General features: G+C 37.5%; 1 protein-coding gene across 1 annotated transcript in view; it reads right to left on the bottom strand.

Annotated features, from left to right (window-relative positions):
* Positions 1–21914, bottom strand: part of cnot2 (CCR4-NOT transcription complex, subunit 2) — an 82719-nt gene that overhangs the window by 10524 nt on the left and 50281 nt on the right. Inside the window, exons 3-12 of the mRNA XM_088644562.1 lie at positions 20763–20835; positions 19108–19255; positions 15617–15799; positions 14258–14337; positions 12184–12309; positions 9782–9906; positions 6414–6534; positions 3789–3945; positions 1184–1245; positions 1039–1088 (exon numbers count right to left, since the gene is read on the bottom strand). Coding sequence (XP_088500688.1) covers positions 1039–1088; positions 1184–1245; positions 3789–3945; positions 6414–6534; positions 9782–9906; positions 12184–12309; positions 14258–14337; positions 15617–15799; positions 19108–19255; positions 20763–20835 — 1125 coding nt within the window. The remainder of the gene's footprint in view (positions 1–1038; positions 1089–1183; positions 1246–3788; positions 3946–6413; positions 6535–9781; positions 9907–12183; positions 12310–14257; positions 14338–15616; positions 15800–19107; positions 19256–20762; positions 20836–21914) is intronic.

Here is a 21914-nt window from a genome sequence, read left to right on the forward strand (position 1 = left end):
GAGGCTATTGAACGTTATTGACTTTGTAGTAAATGTTTGAAGCAGGACCACCAGAAATAAGGCGATCTGATTGGTAAAAAGCTGTCATTCATTGTATTTTCAGCCATTCAGAGCCCTTAGGGGGTAAGACTTCCTCTAGAAGCCTCAGGCTGCATTCAGCCTGCCTTTTAGCTGTCGATCATTGACTCAGAAGGGGTAATCAATCATTTTTTATCAGTTTCTTAGCAGTGCTCCTTTTTTACACACCAAAAGGCACCCCTGAGGTTTTTTTTCATTGCATAACAGCAGATAAAGGCTCTCTAGCAGTGTCTTAAGGTTTTTATAGCAGTTGCAATGGTTTTTATTTTTATTATTTTCAATATTTTTATAATTTATTATATGCGTGAAATTTCATTCCAGGTCCAGTCTTCACAAAACATTATGTAGAATTTTTTCTAATTAATCAATTTGTCACAGATTTTTATCCAAGCTAGTAGTCACCTAGAACAAGGTTTTCAAGTCATTCCCAGGACATTTCCAGGCCAAGAATTGAAAATTCTGACCTCTGAAGACTAAAACAACATTTCCGCCTGCTGTTTTTTTTTCATGTTTGTCTGCTGAGTGGACACATTAAGAAATATAAGAAATTTGACTGTTCACACTCAAAGCCAAGGGGGTTAGCTTCAATTTTAGACAAGACCTGAACCAGACTCATGCTATGTTCTGCTGCAGAGATATAACAAAATGTTTAAGGGGTGGAAATACCAGGCGGACATTGGCTAAATGGGTCTCTGCCACTGTTGCATAAAATAGTTAATGTTGTGACAAACTCTATTCTTTAGATAAAAGCAAAGACTTAAACGTTTAAGGCATTCAAACAAGAACTATACCCAAAACATAACTTTTATCATGCATTAAACTGTACATGCAAATGTATTGGATAAATAAAAGTAAACATGATCACATCACATCATCCAGATAACTGAAGTGCAGAATCACTATGATTCATATTCAAACTGAAAACCTATGAACCAATTTGCTCAGCTTGGCAGCACTTACCTTATCCCTTATGTGAATGTTCGTTAAATACTCAGATGGAACATGGAAGTCTGAAAGAGAACAAGAAAAGGCAAGTTGTCAACATGAAGCATGGTGGAAATCTGCATTATTCCATGTTGAATCATCAGGTTTCTGTGCCACTCACCAATATCCTGAGGTCGACAAGGTGCTGATGCCCATGGAGATGCAAACTTAGGGTAGAGATTTCTGTAAGAGGTTTAAAAAAAGGTTTTACTCTTTCCTATTTTAATTGATAAGACAAGAGTTAAATTCATCTACAATAGAACACATCATACGATGAGTAAAAGAATGATTCCTGATCCCTGGTTCGAAAGCTTGATCTGATAGTGATTTAAGTGGATTTTGATTTCCCAGTATATTGCAATTTGTTTTTACTAAACTGTAGCAATTTGTCCACCAGCACAAACCTTTGTTCTGCCAAAAATGGGTGAACCAGTGCTGTCTGCTGGAATGTAACAGATTCACCCACTGAACACAGAATATCCAGACCTTTCAGCCATATACACTGGACCCAGTCTCTCTAGAGTAGCAAAGCATTAGAAACTAGGCAGTATCAGTATCCAGGACGTCATTGATGCGCTCATCCTTTGTTGCTCAAGTACCTTCAACTTTGAGACACTCTCTTATTGGACGCAGAGCTCTGGATGTCTTGACTCATACCAGGCCTTAAAAAGTCACTTTAAAAGGGCCAATTACCTAGAAGCACACTTGGCACTTCAAGGCAGACATACCTGCCATCTTTCAATGCTTTCAACTATGAGGCAGCCCCCCTTTGATTTTACTGGCTGTCAGATTTCAATTATATTCCTTTCCCAACCATGCTGCTATTCACACACAGCTTCTTTCTGTATTTCAGTATAGAGAATTGGCACAAACAGCTCACTCCAGATTAAGCTTTTATCTTAACTTTGGAGACAATTTTTTTATACCATGCATCTGAATAAAAACTTTTAGAAAAATTCAGTAAACACACAAGTAACTTGAAGTTTAAGACATTTTGTGTGTAGAAGAAATGCTCTACCTATGATAAGGATCTATGCATTTAGAAAAGTTGATAAATATTAATATTCCTTATTTACTTGATAGAACTTAGCCAATAGATCATTTTTGAAATTTCATTAGTGCTTTAGGTAGTTATATCAACTTGTGAAAATTCTATCGTACTAGCAATGCACGTTATTGGTAACAGATGTATTTAAACAGGAAAACAGGGCACTAAGTCCAGGCAGTGCCCTGAAGAGGAGGCAGTGCCCTGCACTGGTAGAACATGGGGCAGTGGGGCAAAGCAAAAGCACTTTGCAAAAGCAATTTAAATTGGAAAAACTAAACACTTGTAAAATCTGTAAGGTCTTCAAAGGACTGTAGCTCATGCCCTAACAACAACACACCTTCTGCCCACTACTGACAGCAATAACCTTAATACTCAATGCCATCCTTACAAAATGTGCTCCTAAGAGTTTTGTATTTCTACTGTCTAGCAACATCATAGTTTTAGAGAAAAGTGAAATATTGATGATTAATATCAAATATTGATTGTCTGATTTCAGAAATACAGCACCGCCTTGAAAAAATCAATACTGGTAAAATGTAACGCTCTTCTGGATTTCTGTTGTATTTGGGGGCAAGTGAACACGGGAGGTTTAGTTATAGTTTATTGCTGCGTCAAAGCAGGCCGAATAAATCTGTTAGGGCAGTATGACCCCACTGTGTGAAAGGACAGATTAAAAAACAGAGCATTAGATGAGAACAAGAGATTAAAATTAATCTTTACACACTGCGTGACAATTACCAGCAGGGTGAGCAAAAACACAGTATAAGATAAATTGTGCCCAGGAGACTGAAAGCTCAATTTTATCTTGATAAGAGCTAAAACCTGCTACCCGACTGTCTAAAAACGATCCTTAATCCTCTATAGAGTCCTCCAGTCCGCATCAGTTAAAAAATGTGGTGTTAAATCCCTGATAGAAAATTGATCCTTTCACACAGTACGTATGCATTTCTTTTCTTAATCCATACAACCCGAGAAGAACAAGAGATTAGAAACCATTTTTTTTTACCAACCAGTTAGTTATTTTGCTTTCAGCTCAGACTCAGTATAGCCAAAATCTGCAATATAATCTTTGATAATTCCTTCTGTACCAATCCTTAATGCTCTGTATTTGAATTATGGTTTCAGAATTTACCATTTAAGGTTTATACAGTGCTTAGAAAAGAAGCTTTGACTTATCTGTGGCAGTAGTTATCTGGGTCTGAAGGGGGGGGGGTGCATTTATAACTTCAATGAACTGTTTCACAAATACCTGCTGCCAGCAAAAAAGCACCAAATGTTATTTTTTTTACGTTTGCATGTTGTTCTTCTCACTCGAAGGAAAACAAGATTTTAAGCCAATAAAGCAAAAAAAATAATTGGAAAGTGATCAATTTCAGGGGCTGAGAACCCTAGATCATGGTTCAACACACGGTCTTGAAAACAAATCTGCTGTTGCTTAACATTAGGCATACCTCTGACTTTCTCTGATCTATCAAAGATGGTGTATTTAGGTGATTTTTGATTAAAAGGTTAACGGGCAGGATTCATTCTTAATGTATCTGATGCTTCTTTTTATTTTGATTAAAAACTTCATCCTAAAAATTCCTAATGATCAACCCATGAAAAAGATGAATACCAATTTCTGTAATGTGGTGCAAAGGGTCAGTGGTTGTATTGCAGATCCTCTGATGATACTTACTCTGGAGAGTTGAGATTGAGCCCTAGTGTTGTCAAGTCACTTCCTAACGCAAGGTGTACCATCCCTGGATCCGTCTCTGCTGCCCGGATGAATGTTAACAAACCAATCATCCCAAACTGGTCCGTTACCATTCCTGAAGGAATGTTTGTCACCCGACCTGGAGGGTCAACATATTGGGAGAATTATACTCTTTTTTAATCATGTAATACAATTTTTGTATTATCACGTTAGATAACTCTAGTTGACAAACAGCTGAAGATTATGCTGAACTGGTTTCCACAGTCCCTAAAACGCGAACAAATTCCTTAATTTACTTTGCTTCAGAATTCAGCAATCCCCTCTATTAAATTAAACGATAAAGCTCTCTCCTTGAATTAAACAGTGCGAATAACATTTGCCAAGTTTCACTGGCTATAATTAGAGGGAGACACGCTTGACTAAACTAGATGGTCTGGGATAAGTGATATTTAAAAACTTACTAATTTTTCCCCTATGCTTTACACCCACGTACACAGCCTGGTGTTTTACTGCAGTGCTTTTAGGTGAGGTACCTTGCTCAAGGGTACAGCAACAGTGTCTTGTCAGTGACTGGAACCTAGAGCCTTCCAATTACAAGTCCAGAACCCTACCTACTGCTCCACACTTCTGCTCTCAAGATCAAAAAGTATTTGGACATCCCAAGGTTGCACATTAAAGATTTTGACAGTGAACAAGAGAAAAGGATGCCACTTTACACACAGAGAGAAGTATTTGGGCAATTCAACATACTGACAAAAGGAAGTTCTCCGAATTACAGGGTGCTACTAATACAGAGATTTAGCGTGGCTCTGAAACCATAAAACAGCACACAAAAAAACCCAAAACTAATTTCAAACTTTGTCAGAACTATTTGAGCAAATATTATTACCGTATTTTCTTTGTTACCTGATTACTTCTGTATAGCTTGTGATCTTTTATTCTGAAACCAGTTCAGTTCTTCTTTGGAGATAGTTTAGCCCATTCTCCAACACATAAAGCTTTGAGTTCCACAATTGCTTTTGGTTTCTGATTTTCACTGGTGCCTTTAAATCCACCCATAACTTCTCAATGGGACTTAAATTTTGAGTGTGAGATGGCCATCCCACAAAGTGTAATCTTTCATTTCTGCAACATGCCTTCATTTTTGCATTTTCAGGTTTCACAGAATGCTGGGTATTAGTTCCTTGCTGTGACAAATTTCAGTCCAGCATGTGTTCTAGCAGAGTATATCGAGAGAGCACAATATATTCACATAGTTAGGTGGGTAGCTGCGTCTGCATGCGTAGGCTGTAAATGAACAAGTAATAGTTTTTTTCCTTCTTCGGAAGGCTCCACAGTCGAAACGTTTCGTTTTCTTTCTTCTCTTTTCAGCATAGAATAAACCTATTACTTGTTCCAATATATTCACGGATTCTTCTCCACTGTGTTGGCTGCTGGTGCCCCAGGAAGGAAAAAGCAGTCCATATCCATGAAACAATGTCCTCCACGTTTAACACTGGGATGGGTGGATTTTCACCCAAGATACTGTTGGCTTTCTTGGCGACAAAACATTTAAGGGTTAACTCACAAACATTGGTTGAAAAGAAATCAGGCTTCTTCAAACACTGAATGAGAGATGCCAAACTGCCTTCTTTTACATATTGCATTTAAAATCTCCATCTTTAAGTTTCTCTGAATTGCTGGTTTGTGTATTTTCTTCTTTTGCAGTCCTTGTGTCAAGTCTTTCAGAATAACCTAAGGAATTTAAAGGGGACCCAAATGATTTTTCCCCTTTGTTTTGCTTTTTCTTCCACTCCTCCAGCTAGCTGCTATAGTCCTGTTCTCTTTTCTCTTGTGTTTGTCCATAAATCCCACACTGCACTTTTCCTTAAATCAACTCATTTTATAATTGTACTGGTTGGTTCTCCTTTTTTTTTGTATCACTAAGTATATAAGGAGGCCGGTGTAGTCTTTAGTCACATTCATTTTTGCGTTTTATTCAGGTAAATCTAATTTGCACTTAATAATTACATATCCCACTTTACATAAATTATTAGGTGATCATCTTCGGTAATCACAATTGTCAATAACCAATCAGTAATGATTGGGGCTTCACACAAAATACTGATTCTCCAAATACTTTTGTTGAAGTATGAAAGATTGATGATAGATTTCATATTTCAAATAGTGTTTTTATTTTAAAGCAAACATGTATTTTTGAATATTTCAACAGCACAATCAGACATTTTTTAAAAAACAGTCTTTTACCTCAGATGTTGGACTGATCAAATACTTTTCTCTGTATCTGTATAACAGCAGTCACAAACTGGCCATCTATTTTTAATCTATTTATTGTGACAGGACAGTTGCCTATTATCACCTGACATGGTAAAGCAATATGTTCAAAATTTAGACCTGCACTAAAAACTGTGAGACCAAATTACTGCTTGTTAGCAATTGCAACTTGCTCGATGTATTTCTGTACTGACAGTCAACCCACCCTTGTACTACATTCAACACACTGTAGTAACCAACACCAGGAATGATTAAAGGAGAAATAAAGCCAGTGGTCTCTCAACGTGTTTTGGTTGTCCTGACCAGGCGCAAGTCTTGTGGCCAGTCTCTTACCGTCGGGTAACACCTGAATCCCTTTCTTCTGCTGGTTGTTGTTTTGCGCTGTTGAACTTTTGTCTCCAGGGAATTTGGGCCCATCTGTACTAGACGCATTCTTGCTTGACGAGTTTAAATTCTAAAATTGGAGGAAGAAAATACATTTATATAAACACTAGAAATGATTGTTCATAATCAATACCCACCACCTCCATTATTTTGTGGTCCATTTATGCAGGTTTTCAAATCTGTATTGAAAGTCCGTTTTGCTTCTTTGTACACTATATTAACAAAAGGTACTTGTACAGGCTGCCCATAACCTTGCTTTTCATTATAATATGGAAATTCAAATGTTATTTCTCTCAATGGTACAAGTGCCTAATGCTCACCAGAACAATGCCACTATTGGGTCTATGATGGCCTGACTTGATAGGACTTTCAACAGTTTCTTTCTTCCAAGTGTGAAACGGAGGAGTCTGCACAAACATTTTCACCCCGTCTTGGCACAGCCAAAACACCGTGTTGACTGAAGCACCCCCTGCAATCCTCTAACAACCCAGTTCTTACCCTTGTAGCAGTTTTTCAGTGCCACCGTTTCAAAAGCTTTCCCAAAGAGGGAGTTGCCTTTGATTCACAAGTCAGTGAACACAGAATGTTTATTAAATGTATTTATATTTCCGAACGTGTCTGAATTATTTTTTTTTGGAGGGGGGGGGGGGGGTTAAGTGATTACAGTCTTAGCTAGGAGTTAGGAATACCTAAGGTAGTATACCATTTGTAATGAAAAACTTGTATTTTTTCAAATGAAGCTTGTATGTCTCCTTGTGAATTATGTTTTGTTCATTATTCATTTTATTTACTAATTTCAAGGTCCTTTTACTCAACTGGCAGCTAATAAATGGATTTCCGGAAAGCACACAAGCACAAATAAGCCATTTATTTGGAAAACTAAAAAACAGGAACAAGCTCACAAATTTCATTCAGTATTTTATTGCCTTTCAAACGTATTAATAAGAATACAACAAGGATTCTAATCAGTTAGGATGTGCCAACCGTTTGAAATAAAGACGTGCTTGCTTGCGTTTAAATAACAAAATTTTTTTGCAGTCTTTGTATTTTAGTGACGGTAAAACACTGGCAGAAAGAAACCAGTTCTGAACAATGACAACCTAAATTAGGAAATCAATTTCAGTACATTTTCATTTTAAAGTACTACCAAAACCCATCTTATTCAATATTAAGTACTACACAGTGTCAGTTACACAGCTAAAATACAGATCTACCCAGGTCTAACAGATTTCAGAACTTGTCAATAGTGTGAATATCATAATGGATATGGATGGATTGTCTTCTAAAGACACTTGGTTGAACCTGAGCCTATTTAAGTGTGTCATAGCAAAGGAGGTGAATATTTATGCTTTCGGTTATGCTCTATTTTACATTTATAATTCATTTAGGAGAACCTGTAGAATTTTGGATTATAGTGTTGATGAATGGCAAAAATTCCCAATGAAACACATTATGATTCCATAGAGTAATGTAATAAAATGTGAAAAGGGGGTGATTACTATTAATAGCCACTGTGTTTGTCATCTAGGGCTATAATATTGTAGTCTCTTTAAATTTTTGCTCATTAAGAGACCTAATATGTATTGACACATCATTGAACTATTGTCAATTGCTACTTCCCTTGCCAATTTTAGGAAAACTCAACAGAACTTAATCAATGACTTAGCTTAATAACAGCATATGCATATCTTGTAAAACATTGTACAAAAGGACAAAAGAATGTAATAACATCTGTGATCTTTTCAACAACTTCTTCACACAAAAAATAATGAGTCTTCAAATTTCAACTGCCCATACATGTTGAATGTATCCGTACTTGCATGTATAAAGATAGTTATCACTTCATGAGATTTCTGTAGATATAGGAGGTGCAAATACAGTCAGTACTGCATTCTAGGACTATTATTTTTTATATACTTAATATGCACCATAGGAGTGTATACATTCATACCATTATGAAAAAATCACTCTGCTCATTCAAAAGAAGTTTTTGGGTAATCAGGATAGTCATACTGTCTGCCAGTGCTCCACAGATCATTTTAAGTGAAGCTCAACTTTATACACTAACACTGAGATCAAAATGTTCGTATTAAAACTGATTTCTGTGACATATATTATGTTGCTCTTGAGAAAAAGGAGTGACATGAATTAGCTTCCCTTTGTTGGTGAACAGTCCGTTTACTATTAAGCCTTAGTAAAGACTTTCATTTCACATGTTGTGTTCGGTTCTCTACATTTTTCCTCTCCCCTGCAGAGACCTTACATCCATATTTAAAAAACATTACTTTTAACTACTATTATCCCTGCACTGACAAAAATGTCTTCAGCCTTGAGAAAATACTGTTGTTTTTCAGGCTAATAGTAAGGAAATGCCCCTGTCATATCATATAAAAGCAGTAAATCGCTGCTAATCTTGTTTGTGCTGTAATAGCGATATTGTTTTTGAGAATTCTGCTACAGTTACTGTTTGTCTGAACATTAACCCTGTCAGTTGCATATTTAAATTTAATTCAATGCAGTACTGATTTGCACAGAAATGAACAGATATTGAATGTCTTGTATTTTAGTCAAGAGTGAATCAATCCCATACAATCCAGGAACCATGGAGGATATTACACAAAAGCTGAAGAAAGATTATAGTGAAGCACCACCAATGAGAAAGCTGCGTTTAGTAAAATGCCTTCATTTTCCCCAGCTTTTGAAAAAAAATGCATAATGCTGGCTAAAAGCAGGATAATGGACAGCTGTATTTGGGTCACATTAAAAAGGCTTCAGCCATTTTGATGTAGGCTTTGGTGGCCATACATCATACTGCATCAGAAGAAGCTGTATATCAAAGTCTACAACACAAAATGTAAGGGAAAGGCTATATACCTTTTTGTAAATGTAATGTGTTTACTTTGTTGTGTTGGCAAGCAATAAACAATCAGGACTTCACAGAAATGGGTGTATGCTGGGAAAGCTTGACTGAATTTGGGGAGTAACTCTTGGACCACTTGCAGGTCAGTCACAGGCACCTAGCTGGGAAACACTGGCTGGGAACATTTTTTAATCTGTCATGTCTTGTTCCTGCTCAAAAGGCCATTGTTGCCTATTAATCCAAAAAGGGCAATTTAGATACTGACTAGATCATTCAGCTCATTTCAGATTTTGACATAAAACTGCAAGCATTACCTGTGTGGTAAAAAGCACAGTATGGTGTAGAATTCTAAAACACAAATTCTGTGCATTGAAGTAAAAACTTGAAGGAAAAGTCACCTGTCGGGGGGTTGAAGGGAAGACAGTCAGGACAGCAAGGAGAAGAGAGTAGCACTCACCGATTTACTGTCATCATTACTCGACGTGGGGTCCTTATAGCTGGAGCCAGGCAGTGCAGGGAAATCCTCGTTATGGATGGAGAAATCTTGGGACTGTTCACTCGCAGGTTTTGTTACCATCCCGACTGCATGGTTTAAGAGTAAAAAAAATATATTTAGATAATTTCTTCAGATTTGAAGGTCTGCCTAGAAAGTTTTATATCAAACTTGTTAATTTAGTTGTGAGCTTAAGGAGTATTCGAAAGGACTCGACAGTCATTTACCTGTGAAAGCAAATTTCATTGGAAAAGGGAAAGGGAAGTGGAAAGAATGAAACTGCAGTGGAGATAAAGTAAGAACTGGCTCCTCTAGATAAGTGTCCGATCAATGTTGCTTCAGTCACTGATTCTGTGTTCTGATACTGGAGACCTGTCTTACTGACAAGCAGATTAAAACATTTTGAATCATTCAATATTAAAACCACAAAGACGACTGCAAAGACATAAACCCTGTTGTACCTATACGGCAGAAAAGCACTTCAAGAAATTAAACGTAAGAACTAAATTTAATCTTGTATTTCAGAGTGTAGTGATATGTGTATATCCTCTGTCTTTTGAACACATTGACTTGGTCACAAAGCTGTTCAGTGCATACTGGGAAATGTTCTACATCTAAAATCAATGTGAGAAATATCTTGCTTACTGTACTTATATATTTTAGTTTCTGAAACTCCTCCATGTTCATACAAGAGCTGTGCATAATCACTTAAAACACAATCCATTTTCTATGGTAATGGCAAAACTAATATTAAGTCCTAATTGTCAAATTGTCAAAATCAATTTCTCACAAGAAATTAAATGTCTACTGTTTAAAATGTTACGAAAACTCCCAAGTATCCAAGATTAAAAGGGCTTCTCTCTACTTCAGGTTCATTCCACAGAAACCATTATATAATATACTGAATGTCCCTGCTCATCGTCACTGCAGACCATTAACACTTAAAATGTACAAAGCCCCAGATTACATTCACTGACTAAATCATGTTTGCTAAATAACCTAAGATAAGATGCAACCTTAATATGTAAACCTTGCTGATTCTGGAAAAAAAAGGATTTAACTATGCATGTTAGGTGAGAAAAAGTGTAATGTTAAGTTTTGTAAAAGCACTTAATGAAGTGCAGACTCTATTTTTTACTAGAGAAGCAGAACAGCACAAGCCAGGAAGCAGTGACACAGGCACCTGCTGTGCTTCTGCAGCACATCAGCAGATGTGCTGCCAAACTCTGCCCAACTTACATTTCGGCTTCGGCAGACCACTGCGTTTCTTTTACACAGGTCAAAGGACATAACTTTTAGATATTGAACACTGTGCACTGTGCTTAAAACAATAATGTAGAGAGAGGAAAAAAAACGGCATTTTGTAATGCTTTTAATCTTGATAGTACCTTTATGTCAAAGTACTTCACAAAAACATCAAAGAATAAAGTATATAATATTTACGTTCATGAAATACCCGTTCAAAGCAAAATAATTATAAACTGGTATGGCTTTGGGATAGAAGATTAGCCACACTAACATTTTGTTTGACATTAACATTTTAATTGCACATAAAATCATTTTTGTTTGTTAGACCCGCATACACACTGTGAGGTGAAGTCACAAGCAATGTATGAAAAGATGTAATATATATTAATGATTAATTAATAACTTTTCTATTGATATTAAATTGTCAAGAAATCTTAGCTGAAGAGAGAGAGAAAGTCAAGAAAATGTGCAAAGATGACTAATAAACCCAGATGCATAGTTCATATCGACCAAAAAAAGGTTAGGTTAAAACCTTAAACACTCCAGCATTCATAAGCACAGTAATCCAGCACTATAGTCTTTTAAAAAATGCATAAAATGAAAAGCTCCCATGTGAAATATAGGAAGCAAGTAAAACCATTTAGTTGAACAGTTAGAAGAAAATAAATTACAGGGTAACCTGGTTAAGGGTGAAACATGAGCCAAAATATCAGAAACCCTGGACAACACAAGCCAGGGTAGCACAGGCAAAGATGTTTTGTTCAGACAAAACCAAATGTGGGGTTTATAAACAACCATCTGATAAACTGTAACATAGTAATATTTTAAAAGGCTGTTGTATCCAGAACTCTAGCTTTTCCCAGCTTGGCCTGTGCAATTCTATTTCTCTTGCAACTGCAGTTCCATTTTTCGCTAGTTTTATTTGAACTCTTTAGACAACTTGTATGTCCTGTAAATGTCACACATTGTGTTGCACCTTCAGCTACGCAGATTGTTAGATTCAAGACATTTGGTAACCACACTCTCTATATAATTGCGTAATTATACACTTGGTCTGTTGAGAGACTGGTCATTCTGAAAGTGAAGAACTGCAAGCTGGGTGCTCAGGGGGGCCTCACCATATGGGGCCCGGCCAGCCAGAGGATTTAATAACGGGGTTGGATTGCCGCTTCCTTCCCTTCTACTTCTGTCCGCTAGTGCTGGGAAGTCCGAGAGATCCAGTCCCGTCACGTTTTCGCTTCCGTCTGGAACAACAAGTCAACACACTGTAACCACTTTGCAGACAGAGGCCACTGTAGCAGTACTAACAATATCATCACATCATCCATACAACAGGTCCAATCAGTAGGCGACCACGGTGCACAAATGCTTCCTGCAGCCACTATAGATGGAATCTCAAAATAGAAAGCCAAAAAACATATGTAACACTAAGAACTGCATATCTATAACCCACTTCTGAACATGTGCTCAATAACTAGAAAATCCATCTATTAAAATGTACTTCCTGCGGAGTTAGGCTTCTACGCCAGTATTAGTTTAAGTAATGGCATAATGACACAGTTATATTGAACTCCTACAGTCAGATATCTTGTGGAAAAGCTTTAGCTTGGACTTTTTACATTTGCAGTGCCTAGAAATAGTCTGTGGACTCCCGAGGTTGATCCAAACTCTGGTTTATTTTAGACTTAAACTTTAATTAGATCATCATGAAAGTCTTAAAAAATGAAGATAACCTGATTAAATTTATAACAGAGACATAAGATGCATTTGGATTATTTCAAATAAAATGATCCATCAGTAAATATACCTGTGTGAATAACCACATGAACACAGACTCAGCATCTGGTGGCACCTCCTTGATCAGTAATGACTTCAACTAAACATTCTATAACTTTAAGAGTCTCTCGCATCGCTTATTGCTTTCCGGACTTTTGGCCCATTCTTTTTTACAGATCCACTTGAAGTCAGTGACATTTGAGGGTTTCCTTATATCAGCTGCTCAATTCAGGTCCTGCATTAATCTTAGCAATGCTGTTGCAGATCTGTTTGTACACTGAGGATCATGGACTTGCTGCAGTACCCACTTTCAGTTCAGCTGATGAATGAATGGCCTGACAACCGTCTCTAGAATTTGAGGATACAACATGTATGAAAAAATAGCTTTTACTTTGGATTCTACTGTCCAGAAAAGACCAGTGGTCTTGTGCATCGCCCAAGTGCTCTTTAGCACATGTTCTGAAGGATTTTCAGGGTTGCTCCTGGGGAGATCTTGACAGCACAGCAGGTCTCTAGGTAGTCACTATGGTCTTGAATACTTTCTGTTTGTAAAGGACGGAGCCCTAATTGTTTAGAAATGGACATTTCTCCCCTGTTAGACTGATGAGCTTCAATTACTCTTTTTCAGAGGTTCTGCTGGATCATTTATTGTTTCACGTACACTGATTGTTAACTGTTTTATTCTACTTCTTACACCATTGTGCCTTTAAACACTGAAATGCTAAATATGAAAAAGAAAAGACCCTTCGATTAAACAAGGGTATAATGATAAGAAATTAAAATTTCCATTATTATAGGAAATAATAATGGAAATTTATTTCCATTTTCACAAACTTTTCCTTGACACTGTAATCTTGTCTTTGTATTTTTGATGACCAATATATTTCTATTAATCTCATTTTACCCTAAAAAAACTCCATTAACTGGATGCTCAAATCCCATCCTTCTTGGAAAACATTTTTCCCTCTAACAATTTCATTCTAACAAACAAGCATTTGCTTCTGGTATTCCTGTTCTTTTCTAGCATTGAGATCAATGAATTAAACAGCTTAATTAAGTTTATAGCTTTGATTGATCTACAGGAAAAACAAAAACCCACAAACAATAACAAACTACAATCGGAAAAACTACTACTGTCAAGGAATTTAATGTTTTGGACTATTAAAACCGAAAAGCACAAAACTGCTGAATTAAAACAGTCTTTGACAACAAAATGGTTGTAATCTCCATTGGTGCAAAGGAGCCCTCCAGAGCTCCTGGAGTGTGGTCGTGGCAAATCGTTTGGATGTTTCACATCATACAAGTGACACAAATACTGGTGACTCATGCCTGGTTGAGAGGGCAGCACTCAGCAGTGTATATGCCTGCAAGACCATCACCTCGAACAAATCCCCCTGCAGCACTAGGGACACTCACCTGTTCCATTGAAAATGTTGCTTGATAACGAGTTGTTCATTCCAAACGCCTGATTCCTGTTCATTCCGAATCCAGACATACTGCAGCAACAGAAACAGACAACAATCAACCACACAATTACGAAAATCGAGTTTTTAATGCACATTCTGCTGCGCTTTGCTTTAATTCAAGTTAGATATTCACTTTAGCTAGAATAACTTGAGATGGCACTCACAGTAAACTGTTTGCTGTGCAGATATAGCATAGAAATTTCCTTTGCTATAATACCGAGAACCATCTGTTTTCCATCTTCTTTGCCTATATAATGGAAATACATATACAAATTGATAAAATCCTTCTGCCTGCTTCAATAATAGTTTCTTTTAGTCCAACTTGACTCAAGACTGCTGGGACTCAGATTGAGCTGGACTCAGCTCAACTGGAAAACACAGATCAGGGACTCCAGAAGTCCAGACTCGGAATCAGCTTAATAGTTATGGGAAAGGCTGACTCGGCAAACTGCGACTCAGCCCAAGCTCTGGAAATCCTGAATAAGCAACTGTCCGTGTTAAAGTAAATTTTAAAGTAAACACCAATAAAGGCGTCAATTTTTTAAAACAACCCACCATGCCACTATGATAACTCTGGAGGTATAACGGAGATAAACAATGTCTTTCAGATATTTTTAGGTTCTACATTAATGGTTATTTAGAGAAATCCATTACTTTGTGTCCCGTTACTGTGTTTTGATACATTTATTTAAAAATACAGAAAAAACAAACCATAGCTCCAGATGAACAGTTGAAAGCGTTTTTTAATTAAATTATCATTTAAAAAATGAGCATCAAAGCAGTGGCTGTACTACTGAAGTGCTGTGAATAACTTCCCAGGTGAACACTCCAATATAAAAAAAAATTGTAAACCGACAATGGGCCTACAACTCGCTTCATACACCAGTGAGACAAGCTTAATATCTCACTTTCAAATGAGCTTTTCCCACTGCTCTCCCTGTTGGTTTCAAATGAAAGGATTCATGAATACAAATCTTTGTGGTGAAGCCTCAAATGGAGTGCACATCTGAATAATATTCATCCTGGTCCTGGATGACCACCTTGTCATCTGTTTTTCACGCCACCTTGCAATCTTAGAAGAAATTAGCTGAATCAATCATTCACTTACTTGGTTTATATTACCTTTTATATTACCTGTCTTTGCAGGTCTTTACTCGTGAAGAATAATACATTAAAATAACACCTATTAATGGTAAAAGGCTGCCAATATGCTTGTCATTTTGTCATATATAATTATTCTATATATTATTTTGGAGAGATGGTAAGATGTGTCGTGCCACATTAAAACTTAAGAAGCAAAGAAAGATACCTGTTAATGGTAAAAGGCTGCCGAGATGGTTGTTGCTTTGGCATACATATTATGCTGGGTGAGCTTCTGTTTGGACTGCCTAACCCTGAACTGCTCATGCTGTTGGTCCTGCCAGGCATGCCAATCCCTTGTCCAACCTGGGAGTGGTTCATCATGTTCCTTGTGTTCAGAGGCAGGATACCCCTGTGGAAAAAGAGAGCGCTGACTTCACAACATGTCTGGCTTTGCCCCCATTCAACAACCTACAAAACCTTCCCCTCTTCCCGAACTGTGAATAAAACAATTAACAATAGAAAAGGGGCTGAGGGATAAAGTCTGAAGAGATGTCCATAATTATTTCTCTTCCTCCAGCAACAGACTCAGAAAAGCTTTGGAGTACCAACCACCCGTACTGTCTATTCCCTTTACAGACCCTGCCACACAGACCTAAGAGGAACCTTGAACGAGCTGAACAGCGCAAACATTTTTGTGGACGGTTTTTGAATAAGCACACATTAATTTCATTTTTAGAAGCTGTGAATTGGCTGTTACACTTGAACCTCTTTAAAAGCCAAATAAACTTTTAATAGTAAAAGTCAAATAAGAAAGCATTACTAAACAACCATGGGGCACAATGTTTGATACCACTATCAAGAAAAGTAATCTGTCAAGTGGGGCCTTGGTTTGGATTTGTTCATTTCCTTTACCTAGAATGACCATGACTGATATAAGGCCCGCCAAAAACTGCACACACTTGTCTGATGGACCTCAGCAGATTTTTAGATTTAAGATTTGCAGATTTAATTTTACTGCAGTTCAGGACATTCCATCTGAAGAGAGGGGGGTATTCAATCCACGCTAGCAATAGCTTGAGGTTGAAAAAACCTGGTCTCCAGATTGCCAGTTAAGTGTTTGTAATGGAAAACTCAAGTCAAGACATTTTTACCACACGGTCACACTGATGAATAGAACACTTTGAAAGACATTCTGTTCAGTGTTGGGTGTTGTTTAGTGTCTCAGAAATTGATATCCGAGAATAAGTGAAAGGCAGGCCTTTCTTTATCTTGATGAGGTCTTTCAATTGGTTTGATAAGACTGTCAGAACTGCAAAATATCACAGCCATGCCTAGTCTGCGAGTTCAGGAACATTTTCACACTTTTCTGGTATGGAAATTCAACTAATTTCATTCTGCGAGACAAAAAAGTACTTGGGCACATTTTAGAGACTTCGCATTTCACTGCGATAAAGCGCATTCTCGTATTTTGAATCATTTTCCCTGTGAAAGGCCTGAAATGTGCAGTGATTCAAGCTGTGTGTCAAGTGTATTTACTGTGCTAAACACGACTCGCATGACATTATGCAAATCTAAACTTGCCACACAGTGCTTGCTGGTTAATGCAATACAACGCCATTGGCCTTTTAGCATTACACTAATCAGCCTGCTCACACAGCTGACTGATGTAGCAGCAAGGCTATGATTATTGTGCTTAGAATTAAGTGTTGAGAAAAGGTATAATGATGTTCCTCTTAATTTAATTGGACAATCACACTGACACTCTTTTGAGTCCGTTTTTTAGGAATTAGACTCATCACGACACCTCCAGTGCTACGACAGGACCAGAGAGATCCATTAACGAGCACTATACCACATGGGGATGAATATAACACCTGATGACATATTCACCTGATGACCACTGAAAGTCCTGGAATAGCAGCTACAAAATCCAGATAAACAGACCACGTTTCTCCCTTTTTTGTTGTGATTAGATCCACCTATTTCCTCTCCCCCTGGGATTTTTAAAATTCTCAGTCTAACTGCACCTGACTTAGCGTTGTCCTTTGAATGAGTATACATTCAATGTTCACGATATAACACTCGAGAATTAAGTTATTGTTCAAAACAAGTGTTTCATAAAACTGAATCCAAGGAAGTAATCAAACACTTACTTGTCTGTCAAGCGGATTAATGTTTAAGTAATTATAGGAGACCTTAGATAAAATCCAAGGATGGCCAAATAATGAGAGTTTTAGTGTATTTTGCCTTGTGTTTACCATCTTCCATAATTCAAGTGGATGAACAGCCACATACTTACACAATCTTGAACTGGTATTTTTTGTACATTACTGTATCAGGAAAATTGTATTTTTGGAATCCATGTTTATATGATGATGTCAAGTTAAGGTCATTAATTGGTCTCAACAAGTCTTGAAAATAATTGTTCACCTCAGTAATTTCAGTACCAGAACCTCAGTAATTTCAAAAACCTTGCCTATCCCACATACAAGTATCAGCATCTCAACACTATCAAATATGTTTCTGCTTTCATCCAAAGGAAATGAACGATCGATCCTCAAAGATGATGGCTTTTCTTACAAAGCTGGAATTTTACATCTTCACCTATATCTTTAATTCTTTAAATGATCCAGCCGCTGAGATGTGCTTACTGACCCCATTAGGTTTTTCTTCTGAGGACACATTTTCTCCATTACGACATGCATGCGCTTTTCTGAAACCCCACCACCATTCGCCTTCCAGTCTGTCCTAAGTGAGCTGGCTTTTACTGCATTTCCTTCCCGTCTTCTTTTTAACAACTGGTGTGAACGCTTGACTTCTTAGCAACTCCTGTTTCATCACATATTTTCCTGCGTCTCTTGTTGCAGCATCGCCCTGACATATTCTTTACTAACTGCAACTGGTGGCGTCTTCGCAAATGAGAAATAATGACTTAAGTTGAAGGGGCACAAAAAACTGTTCATTTTTGGGGGGGTTTTGTTGAAGGCATTCTGGCAAAGTGTTAAAACTCCACATAGTACAGTAATGCAGTTTAATGACAGAATTGTGATCTGCTGACAATGTTCAAAATAACACTCCGTTTTTTTCATTGATATCTGCTAATTTTTAAATGTTGAAACTAAAGAAGATATTCAAGTTTCAGTACAGACATTACAGGCGTTTGAGTAGATAATTAGATATTAGGATCATTTGTGCATGGAATATCTAAAAAATATTCACATATACAACACTGTTTCACCATATATGTTGCTTTTGTGCTGTGTGTGCGCTCTTGACATATACGGTCATGACATTAAGGTGCAAGACAAAAAAAATTAAAAATGATCACTTATTCACATAAATAGCTTCTTGATTGATCTAACAACAGTTAATACCCCCATCACTGCTTGAATCTAAGTGACACTCTTAACAGAATGAAAACTTCTTGTCAACCTGTTATTTGAGGACAAAGTAAAAGGCTTTTATTATGCATAAAAGAGGATGGCAAGTAAAGATCCTGAAACCTGACAATGCTACATGCAGAAGGACTCAAAACCTCACAAAACCAGAAACCCCAACACAAATCTAGGTATGTTTCAATCATTATCTACAGCTTCATTCAAACATTGTCTATATTTTACTCTGTGCACAGGGAAAGCTACACCTTTTGAAAAGGAAACGTGCAATGCTCCATCCCGATATACCCTGAAGTGATGAGAAAAAAGCCCACAGGCCTACCTGCTTGGTGAGGGTGGAGTATGGAGAGACATTGTCGGTACGCCTGTCGTTGGGGTTACATGGCTCGGTAACTGGGTACCTTGTGATAAGCTGCGATTTATCTGAGGGTTATTGTTGTTCATTCCCCTCATTGGAAAGCCTAGTGCACCTGAGACAGGGTGAGAAAAAAATGTATTAGCACCGGCCGCTTCCGCCACCTGGGGAAGGACACCAATCTGATGTGAAATCAGGATTTTTTCAAGGGTTACAGACGAACAGCATCACCTGCCAAGAACAAAAGCTGCTCAGACTGGCTGTAACTTGTGTGGAGCCGATTAAAGCCCATTCCTAGTGCCACTGCAATTAACAAAGACAAAAGCGTCGCAAAAGTAATGGAAAATGAATAGCTTTGTAAATAGAACACAAAAGATAAACATAAGGACTTCAAGGAACTTGCTTTGGCATAATATACTCATGAGTGTTTTCACTAGGTTGCATTTTATATCTGTAATCTATTATACTGCTTGACAGTGAAATACTTCAGGTGGGTGAAACCTACGTTCTTCCGGACCTACGTGAGGAATACCACTTTCCAAACTAACAATGTTTCGTTAAAATTGACTCAACATTCAAAACTGGACTGCTATAACTATACAGACAGTAGCAAATACACATACATCCATATAAATGGAGCCTTGAGAAAACTCACTGACAACAAACTCAAAGCATTTCAATTAGGTAGCTGAGTCAGCTGCAAAGGAACAACGGGTAAAGGTTTATTTAAAGGAAAAGGAAAAGAAGAGAGATGCACCCCTTCTCCATACCTGAAGCCCGGAATAAACCTTTACCTGTTCCTTTGTGTACTCAAGCTCAAAGTACTGCTGGCTTGAGGCTCTTGTCCCTGACATGTATGATTTTAATTTTAAAAGTAGTTATAACTCACACTTGAACAGATAAACATTTCCCTCTTGGCTACAATGGCCTTCATTACAGCATGTGTCCAACTTGCCTCTTCTTGTGGTACAATTCAGAGAAGCAACTAATAGCACCCACTAGCCAAATTAATTCCTCACTAGGGACAATAATATAAGCCAGGGAGCATAGCTCCTGCAATCAAACTTCAACAAGAAGCCAAGAGCAGTGTTGTATACCTTGATGAAGTAGCACGGTGCAACATGTTCATCATGCAACAGTGGGCCCCAACTCTATGGCAGGTATCTATGGCAACAGCCCACACATATGCCTACATCTCCCTAAAATTAAAGCCGTAAGTTTTAAAATGAGCCAAGATGGGTCCGTGCAGATTGAGTGTTCATTCCAATTTCAGCTGAGCCTTTTTTTAAAAAATCTTTTCCGCTTCTTTAACATCACCTTAGTATTAAAGGTCCGGTGGGGGGAAATGGCACCCGCCTACATAAATCCCATTCCTCCCACCACACCAGAAAGTGGCAATGATAATAAACTAATCTGTGAAAGCTACTGGAAATGTTTACTTGAACAAAGAGTGCAACGCATGAAAAGAATTATTACTGTAAAATAGTCAGTAAAGGCATGTCTACCGCTGTTAATGGCATTTAACGAACACAAGAATGGGGATATAGCCGAGGTGAGAAGTCCAATTTCGTCAGACTATAAACTCATTTTCAGACAGGGAGAAACCAAGAGACAGTACTTACTTTGTGGCCCATATAAGCTTGCACCAAGCTGAGACAATTGACCTGACGTTGAGGGTGATGGGGATGCCAGCATCTATATGGAAGAAGCGAAACAAAGTTTGGGTGATATAATCCAGTCAGTGAAATTTAAAAGTGAAAGGAGGACACACTTGGAAGAGAGAATATTTCCTGACAGCACCAATAAATAAACAAAAAAAAACATCTGTCCAACTATATGAAACTATGTCCTTTATCCAAAAACAGAAATGCTTAATTACATCCGTTTGTAAACTACTGAGATTTTAAAATAGTTCCACACGTTAAACATTAAAAAAAGCATGAGTATTTGTTTATGTTAGGTGTTTTGGAGTTGGGTTTTAAAAGTGTGTAGAGATTTAAATGCAGAGCAAGACAACTGCAAATCAGCAGTTCTAAACATTGAAAGGAACACAATAAGCTTATCCTCTTTCAAATAATAACATTTGAGACTTGAATTTGTGCGCAGCAGTGCAGAGTATGAAAAATCCTGAGTGTGCCTTCTTAAAGAAAAGGAGCTCTTCATCAGCCAAACAAAGAAACAAAACAAAACAGGAGAACAAGAAAAATTCATAAAAGCTTAACATAAAGGGGAAGCAATGGTGCTCTTTACAGTGAAGTTTGAGTTAAACCATGCAATTTACACTAAATAACTAGTGCTGATTTATATTGAAAATATTGGTGATTTATAATTAGAATTAAATTCTAATTAGATCTTTGAAATTAGAAATGAGAATATAATCAAGTAGACAGCAATGATTTTATAACACAAATGGACTGCCGGTGATGTCTAAAACTCAAATGTGGCATTTCATTTATCACCAGCACTCATAAAACATTCTAAACAGACCAGCCTAATTAGAGTTAAGCACCGACAATGCCTGTAAAACACTAAAAATGTCCTTTCAGAGTAGAACAGAGTTGAAGGTGTTTCAGACAGGACAGTGTTTTAAACTATCAAACCTTCAATGCACGTTCTACAACATCACCAAACTTGCCCACTGCGGTGAAGTCACAGCACTCTAGCCACAAGAAGACCATACTTCTTCAAACACAAGACTCGGAAGCAGCAGCAGAAATTAAAGAGATAAACCAATGCCAAGTAAAAGAGCCCAACGACAAAATTGCAGACATTCA

This window comes from Lepisosteus platostomus, chromosome 9 (assembly GCF_059453375.1).
Source record: "Lepisosteus platostomus isolate fLepPlt1 chromosome 9, fLepPlt1.hap1, whole genome shotgun sequence".
Taxonomy (NCBI): Eukaryota; Metazoa; Chordata; class Actinopteri; order Semionotiformes; family Lepisosteidae; genus Lepisosteus; species Lepisosteus platostomus.